This window comes from Myiozetetes cayanensis, unplaced genomic scaffold, assembly GCF_022539395.1.
Source record: "Myiozetetes cayanensis isolate MyiCay16 unplaced genomic scaffold, myiCay2020 scf16, whole genome shotgun sequence".
In the NCBI taxonomy this organism is placed as follows: Eukaryota; Metazoa; Chordata; class Aves; order Passeriformes; family Tyrannidae; genus Myiozetetes; species Myiozetetes cayanensis.
Genome location: NW_026087270.1, coordinates 10,583,719 through 10,605,200, shown reverse-complemented (window position 1 = coordinate 10,605,200; position 21,482 = coordinate 10,583,719). Strand labels below are relative to the sequence as shown.

At 55.5% G+C, this 21,482-nt stretch overlaps 2 protein-coding genes across 4 annotated transcripts in view; one reads left to right on the top strand and one right to left on the bottom strand.

Annotated features, from left to right (window-relative positions):
* The window catches only part of FANCA (FA complementation group A), a 33,068-nt gene extending 23,640 nt beyond the window's left edge, over window positions 1–9,428 (bottom strand). Inside the window, exons 1-8 of the mRNA XM_050311639.1 lie at window positions 9,224–9,428; window positions 6,878–7,020; window positions 6,474–6,569; window positions 4,777–4,850; window positions 3,600–3,715; window positions 2,964–3,046; window positions 2,485–2,518; window positions 97–163 (exon numbers count right to left, since the gene is read on the bottom strand). Of these exons, the coding sequence (XP_050167596.1) occupies window positions 97–163; window positions 2,485–2,518; window positions 2,964–3,046; window positions 3,600–3,715; window positions 4,777–4,850; window positions 6,474–6,569; window positions 6,878–7,020; window positions 9,224–9,428 (818 nt within the window). The remainder of the gene's footprint in view (window positions 1–96; window positions 164–2,484; window positions 2,519–2,963; window positions 3,047–3,599; window positions 3,716–4,776; window positions 4,851–6,473; window positions 6,570–6,877; window positions 7,021–9,223) is intronic.
* A 4,421-nt stretch (window positions 9,429–13,849) lies between these two features.
* On the top strand, window positions 13,850–21,304 carry SPIRE2 (spire type actin nucleation factor 2). Of its 3 annotated transcripts, none has more exons than XM_050311511.1 (15): window positions 13,850–14,117; window positions 16,894–16,931; window positions 17,084–17,443; window positions 17,687–17,767; window positions 17,845–18,009; window positions 18,090–18,176; window positions 18,285–18,393; window positions 18,470–18,639; window positions 18,719–18,869; window positions 18,982–19,115; window positions 19,234–19,368; window positions 19,439–19,506; window positions 19,605–19,632; window positions 19,988–20,103; window positions 20,193–21,304. In XM_050311511.1, the coding sequence occupies exons 1-15, from the start codon at window positions 13,904–13,906 to the stop codon at window positions 20,407–20,409; spliced, it is 2,073 nt and encodes a 690-aa protein (XP_050167468.1). In that variant the 5' UTR covers window positions 13,850–13,903; the 3' UTR covers window positions 20,410–21,304. The 3 variants fall into 3 exon arrangements, with proteins under 3 accessions (XP_050167468.1, XP_050167470.1, XP_050167467.1); XM_050311513.1 differs by lacking the exon at window positions 13,850–14,117 and adding an exon at window positions 14,321–14,730; XM_050311510.1 differs by lacking the exon at window positions 13,850–14,117 and having other exon boundaries at window positions 14,904–16,931.
* The last annotated feature ends 178 nt before the right edge of the window (window positions 21,305–21,482 follow it).

Here is a 21,482-nt window from a genome sequence, read left to right as displayed (position 1 = left end):
ACAAGTAAAAAACACCCCAAGCATTCCCCCTACTTCATTAACAAGTGCAACAGTGGATAAAAACCTACTCCTGACACTATTTGGAGCATTTCTTACCAGAACCTCACAGCTTGCAATGTGGAAACATCTTTCTGCTTCTCTTTACCAACAGCATCGAGCACCCCTGTACCCCAAAATGCACAAAAACACAATCAGAAATAGAAATGGAAGGAACTGTGACAGTAAACACCACACAGGAACTAACAGGAATGAGCAATTTGTGCACCTTTTTGAAGGTGACCCTGTTAGGGAAATGTGCAGATGCCATTTAGCAGTGTTAAATTCTCAACAAAGCTTTTCCAAAGTGACCCAGAGACTCAGAAATTATTACCACTGACCTTGAACCAATTTAGAACATTCCCCAGAACGTGCTACTAATGAAGCCGTCTAAAAATGCACATAAATCTAAAAAATGCACATAATTTCCAAACCTACACCTAACAGTGTGAGTGTGAGCACAGTGAAGCTGCAGGAAAGGGAAGCCTGTCTGGAAACAGGGCATTTGCACAAACTGAATTAACCAGCCCGGGAACCCTGGTCCAAACAAAGAGCAGGTTGGGGGAGGGCTACATGTTTGTAATGTTGCATTTGCTGAGCAGAAATTCCTTTAAAAGCCAGATCTGCCCCAAAATGACTGGTGGAGATCAAACAGGTTGGCAGCTTGCGCAGCACCGTTGTCTTGACGATCAGCCCACACCACTCAGAGCCCACAGACTGGGAGACCCTTTGCTTTGCAGCCTGCTGCAGCAGCACTTCTGTTCCTTGTGCCATCCTGCCTTGAAAACCCTTCTCGCTGAGCAGCTAAAGGAGCCTGGTTTGTTTATAAAAATCATTGAGAGAAGAAAAAAAACCCTTAAAAGACAATTTACTGAGCAGGGGCAGCGAACCAGACGTGCCTCACATGCCACTACAGTGCTGGGATGTAACACTCCCCTCTCCTGCTGAGGAATACTTTAAGGTTAAGTAGGGGAGAATAAAGAAAAGGAGATAAACTCAGCTTATCTTCAGGCACAGCAGTTCACCACAGTCAGATCATCACTGTGAAGCACAGCCCTCCCAGGCTACTCCCAGCCTGTCTTTCTCCTCCCGTGAAGGTCTTCAGTAATAGGGAATTCTTTTACATAAAAAATCCCAACGTTCTCCAAAGATTAATGAAGCAAAACCCCTCAAAGGTGACCCAAAAGTATAGACTAATAAAATATCTTGCATAAAACTCATGTAATACATTTTGCAGGCACACAGACTGCAAGTGTGGCAGCACAGGCTGCGCAAACGGGAAGGTCAAACGAAGAGCAGGATGCAGCCTCCTGTCTGCCTGCCAACAGCCTGCTCCTCCTCCTCCAAAATCCCTACCCCTCTGCTGAGAAAAGTTGGTTTTCAAATGTTAAGGGGCCACCTGAGATAGGATTCATAGGTATTAAATAATAAAGAAGTTCTCTTGCAGCTTTCCCTTTTTAGAAGCACTCACAAGGTCTGTGAGAATTCTGTGTGTGCAGACAGCTCTCCCTGAGAGACCTGGGGCAAGGGATGGAGCTGGCAGTGCCCACAGGGAATGGCACAGGATGGAGGAGACAGTCCTAGTGGCGTATACTGGGTTTGGGTCACCTTCCAGCAGAGGAAAAGCAGCAGCCTCTGCAGCAGCACTGAGAAGGAAACGTGCCAGCAAGGAAAGTGGTGGAGCACTGTCACCAAGGAGACAGGAGAGTGACAGCAGCCGTGCAGTCAGGTGACACTCCCAGGGGTGTGAGGGGTGTAAGGAAGGTGATAACAGCAGGTGCAGCAACTCCCCGTGAAGATCAGCTGTGACACAAGATAAAAATAACCCCCATGTGTGTTTAGTCTTCCTGCATCAGGATTTGCATGTAAATCAGGCGCTGCTACGCTTGAGCCCTCAGCAGTCAGGGCAGCTCAGGCCAAGGCAGGCACGCTGTCAGTTCATGAAGGCTGTTTAAAGACTACACACCAACATTAGATGCCTTTGCTCAGCATAAAAAATAGGTTCTGCAAAAGATTAGTCTGCAAACCCAAAACTGTGAGTCAGCAAAATCGCTTACAACATTGTGAATTCAAAGTTTAACTCACTAAGCACCAAAAAATAAATCTAAGCAGCAAACCGATCCTGGTCTAACCCCTGTGCTCCACCTGCTTCCAAGCAAACCTGTTAAAAATCACGAAATCAAGTCAGGTATCTATCTGATGTCACAGCTGGGAGCATCAAAACAAAGTGGCATAAAAGACAAGAAATTATCTCCAGTGTCTGGAGACACTTTAAAGAGCAAAGGGAAAAGCAGAGGTAAATAAAATCAGTGGCATAAATATTATGCACAATAGCACAGGCAAAGCAGCCAGGAAAGGATTTCTCCTTAGGGATTTAGCAGTGAACAAGGAACAGAAGTCTTGGAAACAGCAGTGGCTGCATAAAGCCAGGATCACAGCAATACTTACATGCCAGCATTCTCTGCAAGACAGCACGGCAGATCTGTTCAAAATCAACAAATTGAGGCATTTAGAGTTTCAAAGAGCTGCAGTTCTATGCAGAAAAGGTAAATTGACTCCAAGAAAGAGTTTTGTCCCTCTTAAAGCTTCACTTTGTCCTCAGGCTCTGCAGAAGGACAGGTAAAATAGACAGAAGGGCAGCATTCCCCATTCTTACCAGCATTCCATGCCTCATATTCAAATGGAAGAAACAGAGCAGTGAAGGTGAAGGGAAATTTAAAAAGCCCTTGCTGTGCCACCTTGGAGCAATGCTCCACACAAACAGCCTCTGTTCTGGCTTCACCATTTCCCCCACTCCAGCACCTGGACCACCACCCTTCCCTTGCTGATACAAGCTCTGATTTATTTCCACTCAGCAAGGCCCAGAGGTTTATAATGGAATTACTTTTTAAAAGCACTGTTTGTAACCAGCTTTATTTTGTCCTTACATAGGTAACCTTCTGGAATTCCACCTTCCTCCCCAGCTCCGAAGCTTGCTCAAAGCCATTCTGAAGGAACACAGTGGCAAAGTCTGCAAATCAAGAAAGAACTGGTGTTTCAGCACCCCCCTTGCACACAGATCACCTGCTCCTTCCCCTCCCACCTGTCCAAACAGTGTCTGAAAAGCCTCGTTCACCACTTAGCAGGAATAATTTTTACTCCCAGGAAAAAGGATCCAGAAATTAAAGGACTGTAAAGATTAAAGAATTCACAGGTGACCACTGCAGAAATCAGAGGGGCTGGAGGGGATTTTTTCCTAAATAAAATTAGAAAATAAATAATAGGAAATGACATGGGGACAATGGAACTCTCAAATACTTGTGGTCCAAAATCTCTCTGACACTTTGCATGTGTGTCATACAGTGCATCAGCCTGTGCCACACACACTTCCCAACTACATTTTCTTGTGTTACTGTAAGTCCAAGGGATGGGAAAATTCAAACCAATTATTTTCTTAAGGGGAAAAAATTGCTAAATTTGCAAAATATATAAAAGATATATTCCCCTCAAGGGAAACAAGGTAAAGTGAGGCTTGTGTTTTTACACCTCCAAGGTTTTGCCCCGCACACAGATGAGGGACTTGCCTGAGAGAAGGTGCTGTGCCAGCTCCGTGTCCCCAGAGGGGACATTCCCAGCCTGCTGGCAGAGCCCACAGAGGCCACTGCACAGCCACTCCACCACTGCAGGGCCTGCTGGACTCCTGGAACACACAAAAACACCTTCAGTTCAGTCCTCCTGCTTCCTTGTTGTCTCCACCACCATCCTCTGAGCTCAGGGAAGAGCCACCTGTGCACTCTGCCCTAAATGTGGCCTTTCATTTATTTAATTTGGACCACAAGATTTGCTTTACAAACAGTTGCTTTTTATATTATTTGCTTTATAAAAAGATTCTACAACACACACACACGCAAAGGCAAAAATGCAAGTTAAATTGTGCATCGAGGTATTTCCTTATGTTTGATATGAAAGTGTTTTCATTGAGAAAACTCTGCTAGAAGAACTTCAGTTCCAATTTCTAAGATACTTGTATTAAAATGCTTTTAAAAAGGAATTAAGGCTTTAATCTATGCCTTTGGTTCCCTTAAATGTGAAGCAGAGTGGGCACTGAAGGCTTTCATCATGAACAAGTAAACCAGCATCAAAAGCCTAAAAGATTATTGCAATGTTCCTTTGACACCATAAGGAAACAACCTAAACTTCACAAAGGATAACTCTGTATATACTGTTTATATATATATATATATAATATATATACACACACTCTTTTTAGCTCTGTATCATGGAATCATGGAATGGTTTGGGTTGGAAGAGACCTTAGAGACCATCCAATTCCACTCCCTGCCAGGAACCCCTTCCACTAGACCAGTTTGCTCCAAGCCCCGTCCAACCTGGCCTCTAACGCTTATTGGAGGGGGAAATTAAAAATTAAAATTCTTAGACTAACTACTCTCTAAAGATTAACTCTACCAGATCAAAAATGTAAGGTTTCGTGAAGATGGAAGCACTCAACTTCTGCACAGCAAGACTTCTTGAGTCCAGCAGCTCATTTGGTGGACATCAACAAGCCACTGCATCTAAACTGGGCTAATTATCCCAGAGTAACCTCCCAAACCCACAGTAACTTCTTAATCCTGCTAATCTGATCCCTTGCCAGCACTTGACGATATCCTGGGTCCAGAATACTCATGACTAATCCCTGATTATATTTCAATAGGCTTTAAGAGATTAAATACATCTGCAAAGCCACAAAGCTCTGCTCACCTCTCCAGCAACTCTGCCAGTCCAGTGATGTCACCACTGTGCAGGTGCCACACGACTTCCAGCACTGGAGGCTCCTAAAGAGATGTTACCATTAGGTCACAGGCTGCATTTTACAGTTAACATTTGGCTGATGTAAATGATACATAAAAAAATAAAGCTGAATTCTGTTTATTCTAACTATCCAGAAGTTGTTAAAATTTAAACCTGATACCACAGGAAATGCCCAATGAGGAAAGATTACGTTTGTTTTTCCCTTCCTACAGGTTTTGGATGGTTTAGGGTTGTAGACTCATCAGTTTAAATTTTCATGGACAAGTAATTAATACATCATATTTTTCCCCCAGAATAATGCTGATTCTGCACATTCAAAGGAGCAGTGGATATTCCAGGAAACAAGTAACAGATCCAGATTAGAGAATTGTCTTTTAGTCTATTAACTGTTTATTAATCTCTTAAACGAGTTTGTTGTTCTCAAATCTACATCCCAGTATAGATTTGGATTGTAGGAGACTACAGGAAGCAACACTGAGATCATCCAGGCAGAAAGGCCAATGGACAGAGGGGAAAAATGAACAACCTTTGTCAAAAACCTGTACCAGGCATCGCTCCCCTGTGGATCAAATTGCTGCCCAGCAACATCCCTTCCAGCTCTTGCCTGGGACAGCATGTCCAAGAGAGTCCTGAGCCAGCAAAACACCACTGCAGGGTGCACCTGGGAGGGAGAAGGTGCAGCAGCAGCTTCTACTCATTCCAGACATAACCCAAACCTTCCCACCTTGGGAAGGAAGAGGCATTTGGGAACCTTGGGCACAGGGGAAAAGCCAAAGCCCCAGGAGCTTTCAGCAGCCATCAGCAGCTGCTTCATACTCTGACCCCAAACTCGCCCACATACTTTGTCTTCACAACCTGATTCTTACAGTAACACCCTCAGTTACAGGGCAGCACTTATCCCATGTCTGCCCCGGACCAGGAGATCTTAATCAGCCTATAAAACACACAGGGTCTATTTTCAGCCCAGGAGCAGATATGTGAGACCAGAGCATGGCCCTTTATCCAGGCAGATCAGCCTCTTCCTCCTTTCCCGCCAGAGCAGTGAGGAATCAGAACTCCCTACTCATAAAAAGCCCTGAACTCCCCTCACAACATCACTTGTCTTCACTAAACAAATCCAAATGAAATCAAGACATCTCATTTGTGAGGCAACACAACCTGTTATCTGCTATCTTTCTCTGTGACCTCACTCCGGCTTATCACCATTCCCAGATAAGCTGGGTGGAGAACCAGGACTGCAAAGACACAAGGAATATTGTTGGTAAAGCACATAAAGGACTTTGGGACTGGGTCACTCCACAGCCCGCTGAGAGCTTCTGCACTGGACCTGGAGAGCTCCCCAGGCCAGCATTTGATCACCAAGGTGCTTCCAATGCTCCTTTGTGGCAGTTTCTAATAATTTACCTAATTACAAACCTCAACTGAGTCCTGTGAAAAAGCAAATCCCACTGCAGACAAGGAAGTTCCCACTGAACTTGCTTTAAAATAAAAGAAACAACAAAAACCTCTTTATACATTTATAGTTCATATCACACTTTTGGCAGGTCAGGAAGACCACAGTCATTCTATGGAATTGAGGGATGTCACATTCCACAGATAAAATCTCATGGTCTTTAACACCTCACCGTTTCTCCTTGAGTGATTACCTTCATTTTCCATATTTCTTGGCAGAAGAGGGAGCGACAGAACATGTTGCTTGCCAGCAAATCCTTCACTGTTTGAAGCAAGGAGGACAACCTCTTCTGGCATCACCCCGGAAATGAAGCAGAAATAATTCCCTTTGTGAACAACATGTTCTCAGAAAAATAATCTGCTGCTTTTCCCTGTTTGCTGCTTTTTACAGGGTTGAATGGTGGAGAGAATTCAGGGAAAAGGCCAAAACTTCTTATACATCTCTCACTTCTACGAGCGAATCAGACACATCAGTGAATAATTGTCCACTCAGGCCCTCCATGTTTGGGGGCTTTTATCAGAGCAGATAAACTGGGCTTAAAGTCAAACCTAACATTGCTGTTCTCTCGATAAATTAAACTTAAATCTTCCCCCTTACTCTCTGGTCCAAGCTCAGCAGTGGCACTGGAGAGGGGCTGGCAGGAGCCTGGCAGATCTGCTCCACGTTGGTAACGGCGGTTTTGGCTGCCAAAGTCGCTGTGGGCACACCCAGTTTGGAGGCCTTTTCCTGCAGAACAGAAACTGAACGAAACAACAGAGAGCTGTCAACACGGGAGGGAAAAGGGTTTGAAAACCTGGCTATGAATCATGGAATGGTTTGGGTCAGAAGGGACCTTAAAGCTCATCTTGTCCCACCTCGTGCCATGGGCAGGGATACCTTTCACTAGATCCAGTTGCTCCAAGCCCCATCCAGCCTGGATTTGGACACTTCCAAGACAGAATCCCAAGGCTCAAACCCCTTCCAGTACAAATGCCTTTCTTTGTACAGGGTAATTTTTATTTCCATGTATCATTCCTTTAGTATACATAAAACAGGGGAACAACAGCCACAGAGATGGAATGTCCCTGAGAAGTAGATTTTTGTGTTTTAGCCTTGTAACACTTTCAAATAACAAAAGTATTCAAGGATCAGTCCTTGCCAGGGGTGTCATCATCAGGCAAGTAAGAAAAAGACCAGAATAATTAAAAGAAAGTAAAAGTGGGGTTGCATTTAACAGGTAAACATTCAGTATGGGAGGAATTCTTCCTCACTCTATCCCCAGAAGATACTCACCTATAAATGACTCTGATGATACTCCCAGCTGCTCTATGCCATCCTGCACACCTGGCTTGACTGAATCTCCCACCTGGAAGCCAAATAAAACCTTTAGATGTCTGTTACACACATTTACAAACCTATTCCCTCTAAAGGTCTGGCATTGTTGGAGCAACTGAAGTGAAATTAGCAGCAAACTCCCCCATGAGAATGAAATACCACAGATTTCAGGGCACCTTGCAAAAGATATATGTATAGTTATTTTGTCGTTTTGTGCAGAAAAAAGGAGATATAGGTCAAAGTTCCTCATCCCCCAGGATCCAAGAGCTCAGCAGCAGTGCTGGGAACAGAATTTCTGTAATTCCCATCTTTCAAGTCCTTTCTGTGATGCCACATGGCCATAAATATTTGATGAAACGTGTCCAGATGTTGGATCCTTTTCTAGTTAAATCTCCCTTTTCTTTTTATAAAGGTAAACACTGTAGAGAAAGATCCTGAACTATGGGAGGTATTTGCAGAGTCTGTTGCAGCTGTAAAATCAAAAGTGTGTGAGGAGAGGAAGAACGTGGTCAAATCAGAAGGTTAGGTCAAGTCTAGGTTGTCATGAAGGCAGTCAGGTTAGTCAGAAATGGTTGATAATCAGAAAAGAAACAAGTCTTTTCTGATTTTTTCCCCTAGATTCACAAGAAACCAGTTCTGACTCCAAGAAAAACGTGCTGGATTTCTCTTTGTCCCAAATCCAAACCATGCTTAAGTATTTTCAATCTGTAAGTGTAAAACATAAAGGAAACAGAGATAAAATAATCCCATTTTGGCAAAGCAGACCTCCAAACTTCATCTTACTCCTACAGCGTTGGTTTTTCTTTCCATGTGTCATGAAAACTGTGTTCCTGGGACATTCACTGCACAGCTGGTGGAACGCACCTCCAGCTGGGATCTCCCACCATCCCAGCCAGACCATGACCCCCGAACCATCCGGCTCCTACCTCCAGGAGGAGGTCAGTCAGGTTCTGGTGGTGATCCAGCAGCCTCAGAGCTGCTTCCTGGAGCTCTGATGCGCTCCCAAAGGGGCTTTTCCGCTTCCTGGTTCTCCCTGCTGAGAAGTTTGGGTTTATTTTATGAACACAGCTTGTTCTCACAGCCCCAGGAACACCTCCTGCTCCCTGCTGCTGCAGTATGAGGGCAGAGGGGGGATGTTCGAGGGCAGAGAGAGGGGGCTGTATGAAGGCAGATGGGGTGCATGAGGACAGCGGGGTGTATGAGGGCAAGGGGTGATGAAGAAATCAGAGGGGAGCGTAAGGAGTGGGACAGGTGGGCAGGGGGAATTGTATGAAGAGGGCAGAGGTGGGTGTTAGAGCTGGGCAGAAGGGGGTGTTTGAGGTAGGCAAAGCAAGGGGTATGATGGCAGGTGGGCTGTACAAAGTCGAGGGGTGTATGAGGGCACGGGAGATGGTGTATGAGGGTAGAGGGGGCTGTTTGAAGTGGGAAGAGGTGTGTATGAGGGTGGGGGTGTAGAAGGGCAGAGTGGGTGTATGAGCGCAGGGGGGTATGAGGAAGCTAGGAGGGGATGTACGAAGGCAGAGGAGGGTGTATGAGGGCAGAAAGATGGGGCACGTTTGGGCAGAGAGGGGAACGTTCCCGCTCGGCCCGGCCGGGGCTCTCCCCGCGGTGCCGCTCCGCTCCACGTACCGAGCAGGTCCCGCCAGCTCCGCCCGCCCGCGCCCGCCATCCGCGCCGCCGCTTCCCGCCACGCCGCCCCGCGCCGCCATTGGCTGCCGCCTGCCGCGCCCGCCTCTCCCCATTGGCTGGAAAGGAAGAGAGGCGTGTTCTCGCCTGCCCTGCCGCCTCTGTCTATTGGCTGAAAGAACAGGGTGGTCCCGCCTCCTGCCGCCATCTTGGTAGTGGCGGAGGCGAGGGCTGCCATGCTGGGGAGGGCGGCGGGAGAGGGCCGGGGACAGCGGCTGTGGCTGGGGAGGGGGATGGGGGCACACGGCGGGGTGGGAGGGGACACGGGGGGACACGGGCGATGTGGAGAAACACGGGTAAGGGGCTCTGATCCTGTCTAGATGTGGCTCTCGTACCCCCGTGTCCCTCGGAGCTCAGGATGCTGCTGACTTGTGCCCCACCCAGGGACAAGAGCGTCTGGAATTCCCAAAGAGAGGAGTCACCAGCATTGCTGGGGGAATAAATCATGGAATCACGGAATGGTTTGGGTGGGAAGGGACCTTAAAGACCACCCAGTCCCACCCCCTGCGATGAGCAGGGACACCTTCCACTAGACCAGGTTGCTCCAAGCTCCAACCTGGCCTTGGACACTTCCAGGGATGGAGCAGCCACAGCTTCTCTGGGCAGCCTGTGCCAGGGCCTCCCCACGCTCACAGGGAAGGATTCCTTCCCAATATCCCATCTAACCCTGCCCACTGGCAGTGGGAAGCCATTGCCCCTTCTCCTGTCATTCCGTGCCCTTTTCTAAAACCCCTCTGTCTCTTTTTTCTCAGCTCCCTTTAAGTCCTGAATGGCTGTAAGTTTCCATAGGAAGAAGTGTAGAATTCCCAGAGGGATTTTCCCCCTGGTCTCATCCTCCCTGGCGATGAACCACAGCAGTCAGCCTTCATCCGTGTGCCCTGTGGAGCACTCGGAGCAACAGTGGTGATCCCTTAGGGGAAAGTGAACCCCCTGGGTGCGCACCATTTGGAATCAGCTCCTGCTGGAATTGGCCATGAGATGGTTCATTGTGAGCTGGCCCCAGCGGGGGTGAGTCAGCAGCACAGGTGCCAAGAGCCAGAGAACACTTCCTGGCAGTGCTGGCAAGTCAGGCAGCTGGTGCCGGGGAGGATGCAGAGAGACCCCACAGCAGAGTTTGGGAACCCTTGCCAGAGTCACATTCCTGAGGTACGTTAACCGCTCAGGATGCCACTGTCAAGTTTAGGGCAACCTCAGATTTTGGGATCCCCCATCGGGCCAGCCCCAGCAGGTGTATGACCGAGAGCTTGGAATTCCAGGATACTTTTGATGTTTATTCACATGGACACTGGGGAGCTCTCACAGCATCAGTGTCCAGGGAACATGGTACTTCCTGACTGTGGACCTAGTCCAGGGTGTAAGGTGGTGGGAAGGCAGCAGGATGGGGTCAGTGTCCCCTCAGGAAGATCCAAGTGCCAGTATCCAGTGTGGGAGTTCATTGCCTTGGGATGGGCATTCCATGGAATCAGAAAGTCTGGGAGCAGTGAGTGCTGTGGAACACTGGGTCAGGGACTCTGGTTTGGCCAAGGAAGGTGAAACAGAGGAAACCACTCCTGTGATGGAGCACAACAAGGGGACATCGGGAGGTACAGTCAAGAGCTCATCACCGTCCAAGGTCCCCATGGTGTGCTCTCAGTGTCCTCAAGATCCCCATGATGTTCCCAAGATCCCCATGGTGTCCCCTCAGTGTATCCCCAAGGTCCCCATGGTGTCCTCAAGGTTGTCCCCACGGTCAACCGAGTGGCCTTGAGGTCTCCAATGTGTCCCCAAGGGTAGCCTTAAGACTGTCATGGTGATCCTAAGGTCCTCAGTGTGTTCTGAGTTCTCCAAGGGTGTTCCCAGTGCCTCCAGGATGGACCCCAAATGTCCCCAAGCTGTCCCTCAGAGCATCCCCCTTTAAACTCCAGCCACATCCAAGGCCAGAATGCAGCAATAGGAAACTGCCCTGTCAAACACCACCTCCTTCCACGTTCCCAGTTTATTGCAGCATGGAAGGAAAACGAGAGACGCACATCCACCCCACAGGTGCTCTGTGTGCTTATTTCAGGTTCCTGTGGCTTTTTAAGGAAATTTTTTGCATTATGAGAGTTTAAACCCATGGGAATGAAATATCCCCAAGGAAACATGGCACACTGCTGCAGGTGGCTGGGGAAGGGCTCTGTCTGCCCTCCATCCCACCTCTCATCCTGATTCCACACTGAAGGAGCCAGGAATTCCAGCCCTGCCACAGTGCTCTGACACCTTTTCACAAGCTCTTCATCTTTTTTTTTCCTTATATCTTACATTTTTAATTCTATTTCCCTCATCCACACACACGCTTGGCTTCTGTTTGAGTTTTCCACGCTAGTAGCTTTTAATTACACTGGGATTCCATATTAATTGCATATTTACCCAAAGCAAAGGGCTCCGTGCTTTGTCATGCAAATGCCATCCCATGAATCCTGCAGGGTGGGTTATCCTCTCCTTCAAACGCCGCACGTCCTCCCCGCTCCCCTCCCTGCCGGTGCCGCCCCGGCTGTGTCCGGAGGCGATGGAAAGCTGGCAGCCGGCACCACGCGGCCCTGCTCCGGTGGGCTTTCCTCCCGGGAAGTCGCTTCCCAGGAAGACTCCAAACCTACTGATTACAGGGCAAACGTTGCATTCAAATCTATCAAACCAGAGTCAGGTGTCAGCATCACGTCCATGAGCGGCTCCAGGGGCTGGAGACATGTGGTATTCCATGTGGATGCGGCTGGTGATGAAGCTGGCGCTGTGTTCCTGACTCCCTGTAACACGCTCCCCCCTGGATATGGTGAATTTGAGCAATCCCAGAGATGCACCTGTATTCATCCGCCTCTTTCCCAAACCCCAGGGCACTGCACAAGGCTACATTTCACAGTATTCCAGCTCCATTCTCCAATTTTCTTCCCCAAAGATGGAGCTGGCACTCCTCAGGTTCTCTGGGATGGGCACTGAAGGGCTTTTCTCCTCCATCCCAGGCTCCTTGCCAGCAGTCTTTGGCCCTGGAGCTCCTTTGGCTATGTGGGACAAACAGAATCCATATCCCTGCTCTGTCCCCCTCCCAGCCCAGCCAGCCCAGCTCTGGGATTGATCCCAGTTTATGCTCATGGGTTAATGGAGCTGAGACAGGGTTTTATGCTCCTTCCATCATGGAAATGGGAAGCTCATCATGACAAGAGTGTTCATGTGCTCACTCTGACCTTTCTCATGGACTGGTTGTCCTTTCTGCTCTGCCAGGACACTCCTGCCCTCCCCATGTGTCCAGAGGGACAAGCTGATGCCCAAGGACAATTCCACCATCAGCACCATGCCATGCCAGCCATTCCCAGTGGCTGTGGAGTGCCATCCCCACACCATGTTCCCAAGGGACATTGTCTTCCTAGAGACATCCATCTCATTCTGGCACTTTCAGCCGGCTCCTGCTGCTCCTGGCCATGCCCAAAACACACTCTGGCATCTGGAGTTTGTCTCCTTCCCTCTGGGGGACTTTTCCTGTCCCAGCCTGGCCCTTCCCTCCCAATCCCAGCTGAGCTCCTCAGGCTCCCTAGCACCCCACAGGCAGGTGCCTTGTGGCAGGTGTCCCCATGGGTGCTGGCATTCTGGGTTCCTGCCCTCGCCCCTGCTCTGTGTCCCCAGGTGACCCTGGTCCCAAGGCCATTGTGTCCCTCCACCCTCTGCCCCACACATAGCATGCTGACCCCATGGGCTGGGAGCCAGGGCTGGGCCCAAACCATGTGTTGTGGCCACCTTGATCCTCTCAGGTGAATGGGACTCTTGTGTCCTTTGTGGGGTGTCAGCCAGCACTGCCCTGCACCCACCCCAGGCACTGCCCCTCATCACGTGCCCTTCATCCCATGCCTGAGGCACCCACGCCCTGTGCCCTGTGCCCAGGTGTGTGCCCTGCACCCTACACCCAGGTAATCTGGGGCAACCACTCCCTGCACCCAGTCCTATAGCCTGGGCAGGCCGGGTTGAGCCACACTGTGCTGTACCGTGCAGTGCTGAGCTGTGATGGGCAGTGTTTTGGCATGCCATGCCAAGCTGTGCCATTCCGAGCCATGCAATACTGTACCGAGCTGTGCTGTGCCATGTCACACTAACGAGCCATGCCACACTGTACCGAGCGTGCCACACTTTACAGTGCCATGCGATACCATGCAGTGCCACACAGTACAGTCATGCCATACCATACCGAGCCGTGCCACACCGTACCGACTTGTGCCGTACATATCGAGCCGTGCCGTAACGTGCCGTGCCGCACCGTACCGAACCATACCATACCGTATCGTGCCGTACCGTACCGTGCCGCACCGCACCGTACCGCACCGCAGTGAACCGCCTCGCCCCGCGCCGTCCCAATCGGCCCGGTGCCCCCCGGCGCCGCTGCAGCCCCTCCCGGCGGGTGCCCCCGGCGGTGCCGGGGCCGGTGCCGGTGCCGGGGCGGTGGGTGTGACCGGGGCGGTGGGCGGGGTCTGTCCCCGTGTCCCCGCCCCCGCCGCGCTCCTGGCGGTGCGGGACGGGCCGGGCCGATGGCGCGGGCGTGGCCGTGGCCGTTCGGAGGCGTGTCCCCGCTCGCCCCCGCCCCGTGTCCCCCGCCCGCCGCGCTCGGCGGTGCGGGATGGGGCGATGGCGCGGGCGGGCGCGGAGCCGCCGCGGGAGCTGTCCCTGGAGGAGGTGCTGAAGTGCTACGAGCAGCCGCTGAACGAGGAGCAGGCCTGGGCCCTCTGCTTCCAGGGCTGCCGCGCCGCCGCCGCCGCCCCCGTAGCCCCCGCGCCGCTCCGCACCGCCGACATCCGCCTCCGCGCCGACGGCTCCCTCCGCCTGCCCGCCCCGCCGCACGGTGAGGCCGCCGCTGCACGGGAGGGGCGGGAGCGGGCGGTGCCCGCGCGGGGGGGGACGGGACGGCACCGCCGAGAGGGGCTTACCGGGGCTTACTGGGGCTTGCGGACACCGGGACTTGCTGGGGTTTACCGGGGCACCGAGGCTTACAGACACCGGAGCTGGGCACCGAGGCTTGGCAGCACCAGGGGTTACCGGCACCGCGGGAGCGGGGCGCCGGGGTTTACCACAGCTTACCGGAGCTTACCGGGACCCGGGGTTTAATGGCACTGGGGCTTACCAGGGCTTACCGGCACCGGGACTTACCGGCACCGGGAGCGAGGCACCGGGGCACCAAGCTTATTTTCCCTGGGACCCGGGAACCTGGACTTACTGGCACCGCAGCTTAGCAGGACCAGGGCCTGCCGGCACCAGGAACAGGACTTACCGGCACCGGGGCTTACTAGCACCGGGACTCGCCATATCGGGACTTACCGGCACCGAGACTTACAGGCACTGGGACTCACCGGCACTGGGTCCCGGGGCACCGGGTCTTACTAGCATAAAGAGCGGGCACCTGAGACTTACCGGCACCGAGACTTACCAGCACGGGGACTTACCGGCACCGGCAGGGGGTGCTGCACCGGCGTCGGGGACGCGGAGGGACGGGGGATATCGGCTGGGGTGGGGGGGCAACCGCAGCGGCCCCGGCGGGAAGGACCGGGTCCGGTGGAGAAGGACCTGTACCGGGAGCGACGGATGGGCAGGAGAAGCGGAGGGGGACAGGCACAGAGGCACCAGCCGCAGAGGAGCGGTGCAGGGAGGGCACCGGAGAGGCTGGGGGAGACTGTGAGGATGGAGAGAGGCACAGTGCCGGCACCGGGGGGCAGGAAGGCGGCAGAGGCAGGGACGGGGGTGAGCCCCAAGCCCTGGCCCCAGCGATGGGGACCAGCACTGGCACTGCTGGGATTGGTGGGGAAGGTGGGCTGATTACTTCAGGGTCCAGGGCTGGTGTGGTACCAACACTGGCACCAGCAGGGTCTCCTGTGTAACCCGATGAGGCTGGACCTGGATGTGGGGGTGTATGTGGTCCTGGCATCCACCGTGGTGCTGCAGGACACACACGGCAAGGACAGACAGACACAGGGACACCCACAGAGACATCCATAGGTTGCCCACACCCGCACACGCAGGGCACCTTGTCCTCCCCCAACCCCCCGTGAGTGGCACACAGAGCAGCCCCATATCTGACCTTCAGCCTCCTGGCCATCCCTCCATGGGAGACTGGCACTACCAGCCACGGCTGTGATGGTTCTGGGGTGTCACCAGGCTGGGCTGGCTGCCAGGGGTGACACTGGGCAGCTCCAGGAGCATCTGGAGTGCAGCCAACACCTCCACCTGTCTTGTCCCGCAGGGAGGCCATCAGGGCTGGTGATGTGGGGTCACCACACAGCCTTGGTGCAGGTGGCCAGGGCAGTGGGCAGGGGGCTGAGTGTGTTGGGCATCTCCGTGCCCAAGGCAGGGACACACACAGGCACGGCACGTGCCTGTGGCAGCTGGGCATGGTGTGGTCACACCGGCTCCACTGGTCCTGCTTGGGAATGGCCCCACGCCCTGCCCTGAGCCACTGTGGGGCTGGAGCCGGTGTCACCTGCCAGTGTCACCATGCCAGTGACACTGTACCGCCTCCTGCTCCCAGGTCACTTCTGTGCCAACCTGAGCCATCTCCCCAGGGATGAACCAGGCCTCTTCACTGTGAAGCCTGAGGCTGGGAGGGCTCCAGGTGCCTCTGGGCACCATTGCAGGTGATGGTAACAACCTGGCACATGGCTTGGCAGCTCTGCCTGGGCATGGGGCTGGATCCATGGTGGGTGAGCCAACAGCACCCTCTGGAGCCACTCCAGTCCCCTGTCCCATGGGAACTCCCTCCTCAGCTGTGTCCCAGTGGCTGGAGGGAGCTGCTGGGACCCACTGGGCTCAGCCTGCCGGCCAGTTAGCAACTACAGAGTGATGATGGCATCCCAGGGCTGGCAATGCATTGGGAGCTGGGCATGGCTGGGACAGATGGGTTGGTGGTGGGTCCATGTGTGGCATCATGACCACCACTGGAGCTGCTCTTGCTGTCTGTTCATGTCTGGCACACGACTGGCATATCCTCTCAGCTGCCGCATTGATCAGCTCAATGCAGAGCTAATGCTTGGGAAGCAGAGCTGGGAGCTCTGGGGACACTGCAAAGGCCAATTGTGTTCCTCATCCTGCAGCTGGCAGGAGGATTTGAGCTGCCACAAGCATGTCTTGGGCTCTGTGTGTGTGTGTGCCATACTCCATTTGTGGCTGCCAGTACCCACACTGTCAGTGCCCACGCTGCCGCTGCCCACACTGCCGCTGCCCACACTGCTGCTGCCCACACTCCTGGTGCCCACAGCCTAAAGGGATGCAGGGGCATTTCCCCATGGCTTCAGAGCTCTAAGCTCCCTTCAGCCCTGGAGGTGAGGGGTAAAGGAATGCCTGTGCCCCCCTTATGTGCCCCTTGGAGGCAGTGCTGGCAATGCCCAATGCCAGGACTCAGTGTGCGGGTGCCCACTGCCCCATGGAGCCATGCCCTGGGACCAGGACAGGTTGGGAGCAGCCAGGAATGGGAGTCCCAGGTTGGGGTAGAAACTGCTGGGGGTGGGACCTGCTCAGGGTGGATGCCTCCCAGCTGAGCTGGGTGGACACCACATCCCCAGGTAGTGTGGGGTGGGATGCCCAGCATGGGGCTGTGGGTGCCAGAAGTGACTCTGCCCTCCTTTCCCCAGACCTGCCCGTGCTGCTGACACCCTCCGCTGAAGCCCAGGTATGTGGGGGCCAGTGACTGGCCTCATCTGCCATCACACCACCACCCAGTCCCCTCGCCCATGAGTTCTGGGATGGGACCCAGCACTGATGGGTGAAGGGGCAGCTGGTGCCAGGGTGCATCCGATGCCCAGCCCCTGCCATGTCCTGCAGATGGTGCAGTCGCTGGGCTTTGCTGTGTACCGGGCACTGGACTGGGGGCTGGATGAGAATGAGGAGCGGGAGCTGAGCCCACGCCTGGAGCAGCTCATTGACCTGATGACCAACAGCGACTCAGAGGACAGCGGCTGTGCCACGGCTGATGAGGGCTATGGGGGGCAGGAGGAGGAGGAGGAGGGGAGTGAGGGGCTGCCACGCGCCGTGCGCACCTTCGGCCAGGCCATGCGGTGCTGTGCCGCCCGCCTGGCTGACCCCGCCGGCGCCCCAGCGCACTACCAGGCCGTGTGCCGGGCGCTCTTCGCTGAAACTGTGGAGCTCATGGCCTTCCTCGCCAAGATCCGTGATGCCAAGGAGGTGAGTGTGGGTGCCCACTGGCACTGCTACCTAGCCAGGGAGGCCAGCCTGTGCCCTCTCTGCCCATCCCACCGGGGCTGCTGGTGGAATGTATGGCGTTTGGCCATACATCTCCCAGAGCACTGTGCCAGCTGGGAATGGGGGAGTTTTGGGGTGTACCTTGGTGCTGTAGACCCATGACATGGTCTCAGTTGGACCCTCAGTGCCACCAGGGCAGGGTGACAGTATCTTGTACCACAACAGCTGCTGCAGAAGCTGAAGGAGGATGAGGAAGAGGAGGAGCGGCCAGCGGCGGAGCTGGGCAGCCTGCGCAACACTGACTGGGTATGGTGGCATGCTGGAGCACGGGGATCATGCTGGGGATGAGTGGGTGCTGACACTGTGTCCGTGTATCCTCCCAGGCCCGGCTGTGGGTACAGCTGATGCGGGAGCTGCGGCATGGTGTGAAGCTGAAGAAGGTGCAGGAGAAACAGTTCAACCCACTGCCCACTGAGTACCAGCTCACGCCCTTTGAGATGCTCATGCAGGACATCCGCGCCCGCAACTATAAACTCCGCAAGGTCATGGTGAGTGCAGCCACCGTGCCAGCCCCTCACCATCCATCCTGACATGCCCCTGCCTGGCACTGACCCCCTGCCCTCCCCAGGTGGATGGAGACATCCCCCCCCGGGTGAAGAAGGATGCCCACGAGCTCATCCTCGACTTCATCCGCTCCCGGCCCCCCCTGAAGCAGGTGAGCACTTGCACTGGGACATGTCCCTGGCACAGTGCCATGCCCACCCTGGGAGTGCCATCCCTGAGCCACGGCTACCACCTGACGTCCCATCCACACATCCCACAGGCATCAGAGCGACGGCTGCGGCCCCTGCCCCAAAAGCAGAGGACGCTCCATGAGAAGATCCTGGAGGAGATCAGGCAGGAGCGGAAGCTCCGGCCCGTGGAGCAGAAAGGTACCGGTGTCCCCTCCCTGCTGTGACACGCCAGCTCTGTGCCCATCCCTGTGGCGCTGAGCCCGTCCCTCTGCAGGGTACAGCTCCCTGCCCTGCATCCCACACGCCTGTGCTGGCCGCCTGGCCTCCAGCTCCTGCCTTGAGCTCTCCCGGTGCCCGGCCAGTGCCATGCCCACGCGCCCACGGCCACGCGTCCTCCTCAAGGCGCCCACCCTGGCCGAGATGGAGGAGATGAACCTCTCTGAGGCAAGGGGGGACCCTGGAGGTGGGGGGACATGGGGGGGTGCCAGGTCCCTGGGGTGATGTGGTGCCCATGGCCTTGCAGGACGAGGACTCCCCAGGCACAGAGGTGCTGCTGAAGCGAGATCGCTCCTTCTCGGAGCAAGACCTGGCACAGCTGCAGAGCCAGCTGGGGGGTGACCAGGCTGCACCCCAGGACCCGGAGCCGCTGCAGCCTGAGCCCCGGCCCCGCTCAGGTACAGCTGGAGGTCCCCTTGTCCCCATCCCCAGGGGGCTGTGTCATGCCCTGTGGCAGCAGTGGCACTGGGTAACATGGCCTCACCATGACCTCCCTGTCCCTCCTCATAGGCTCTGTCCCTGCCAGCTGTCACCGGCTGCCAGATGGCCCAGCACCACCCCGAGCTGCCCTTGGTGCCGTGGAGGAGAGACCAGAGGATGGATCCAGCAGTGCCCCCACCACTAGCTCCAAACACCTCTGGCTGGTGGGTTCTGTGGACACCGTGGCTGGGGACATCTGGGGCTGAGGACACCAGGCAAGCGTAACTGTGGGCACATGGCTCCCTCTGCCACAGCTCATGGTGACATCCCCCTGTCCTGCAGGAGTTCAGCCACCCCGTGGAGAGCCTGGCCCTGACTGTGGAGGAGATGATCAATGTCCGCAGGGTGCTGGTCAAGGCTGAGATGGAGAAGTTCCTGCAGAGCAAGGAGCTGTACAGCAGCCTGCGGAGAGGGAAGGTGGGAATGAGGCCAGAGAGCCAGAAGGGTTGGTGGGGGTGTGCCCCAACTCACCCCACTCTGCCTGCAGGTTTGCTGCTGCTGCAGGGCCAAGTTCCCCCTCTTCTCCTGGCCCGCGGCGTGTCTCTTCTGCAAGCGGTGAGCACTGTGCTGTGCCGTGTCATGGGGCTGGGAGGGTCCCTGGCAGCAGGGTCCCTGTGGTGGCCCCATTCACACACCTCTCTCTGTGTCCCCAGGTCTGTCTGTAGCTCCTGCAGCCTGAAGGTAAGAGCCTGGCTCTGGGCAGTGTCACTGTGTCCCTGTCCTGCCTTGTCCCATTTTGTCCTTGTCCTGTCTCTGTCCTCCCTTGTCCCTGCCCCATCCCATCCTATCCCTGTCCTGCATCCTACTTGTCCATCCTGCCCTATCTCTGCCCCATCCCATCCCTGTCCTATCCTGTCTCTGTTCTCCCTTGTCCCTGCCCCATCCCATCCCTGTCCTGCCCCATCTCATCCCTGTCCTACTCCATCCCTAGCCCTGCCTCTGCCCAGTCCCTTATCCCTGCCCCACCCCGTCCCAACCGTGTCCCATCCCACCCCTGTTCCCGTCCCATCCCGCCCTGACTCCCACATCCCGGCAGATGAAGATGCCTTCCAAGAAGCTGGCTCACATCCCCGTCTACGCGCTGGGCTTCGAGAGCCTCCCGGGTTCGCTGCTGCCCAAGGCGCTGCCGCTGCGCCGGAGGGAGCCCTTCCAGTGAGTCCCCGAGCCTTCCTCCCCGTTCCTCCCTCTCCTCCTCCTCCTCCTGCTCCCGGCGGGTGCTGACGGAGCGCTCTGTGCCTCAGCTCGCTGTCGGGGTCGTGCTGGCGCCGGGTGGAGGAGGAATTTCCGCACATCTACGCGCAGGGCTCGGTGCTGCGGGACGTGTGCCCCGACTGTGCCGGGTTCGTGACGGACGTGGTGAGCTCCAGCCGGCGCAGCGTGGCCGTGCTCAACGCCAGCGCCGCGTCCCGGCGCCACGCCAAGGCCCGCTCCCTCTACAGCGACGCCTGGCTCCAGTGAGGGGCCCGGCGCCCCGGGGGTGCTCCCCGATGTACATATATACATAGGATGGATACACACAGCCTCTATATTTATATACGTTATGGACCAGGGGCAAAGGACCCATTCCCGCCGTCCCTTTCGATCCCTGCCACCAGCCCCTGGGGGGAACAAGTCCTGCCATGGGGCACCTGCAGCCCCTGAGGGGATGGATCCCACCGCGGGGTACCCACAGACCCCGACGGGATGGATTCCACAGTGGGACAGCGCCTGAGGGGGTGGATCCAGCGGTGGGGTACCCGCAGGCTCCGGTGGAACGGATCCAGGTGTGGGACACCTGCAGCACCCGGGGGGAAGGATCCCACCGTGGAGCAGCTCCTGGGAGGACAGGTCCTGCTGCGGAGCACCCACAGTCTCCGAGGGGATGGATCCCACCATGGAGCACCCTCAACGCCCAGATGGATGGATCGTGCTGTGGGACACCCGCAGCCCCCAGAGGCACAGATCCCACCGTGGGGCAGCTCCTGGGGGAACGGATCCCACGGTGGGGCACCTGCAGCCCCCGCATTGGCTCCCCCCAGCCCTGCTTCTGTGCCAAGCCCTGGCTGTGCCGGGGTGCCCAGTGCCCTGGGCTGGCACGGCTGCTCTGTATGGCCCCCTTCCGATAATAAACCCGCTGGGCTGCCCTGGGGCCGCGTGGTTGGTCCTGAGTGGGTTGTCGGGCAGGAGAGCGGAGTGCCGGGTGCTAGGGGATGTCAAGGGGCCGGGGACCACCACCCCCTGCACTCCACTCCATCCTCACATCCGCCTTCACCATCCTTCCTATCCCATCCCACGGCAGTGCCCACCCGCGACACTGCACAGGACCGTGGGAACACCCCTCTCCCCATTCCCATGCTCATTCTCACCGCCTGTCCCCCCGGTTCCCCCGGCCCATTGCCGGGTGTTCCCCGTGTCCCGGGGCCGTCCCCCCGCCCCCCCGGGACATATTTCACGCGGGGCTCGCGCGAGGGGCACCACGGAGGTCGCGGGGGGCGTGGCGTGGCCCAGCTAATGGGCGCGCGGTGCGGGGTGGGCGGGGCCGGCATGGGCGC

Bases quoted from the DNA above. Each gene is read 5' to 3' on its own strand.
- SPIRE2 (XM_050311510.1), top strand. From the start codon at position 16,617: ATGTGCCCCTTGGAGGCAGTGCTGGCAATGCCCAATGCCAGGACTCAG. The intron at 18,394-18,469 runs GTACCGGTGTCC...GTCCCTCTGCAG, and splicing joins CCGGCCCGTGGAGCAGAAAG to GGTACAGCTCCCTGCCCTGC. The intron at 19,116-19,233 runs GTGGGTTCTGTG...CCTGTCCTGCAG, and splicing joins GCTCCAAACACCTCTGGCTG to GAGTTCAGCCACCCCGTGGA.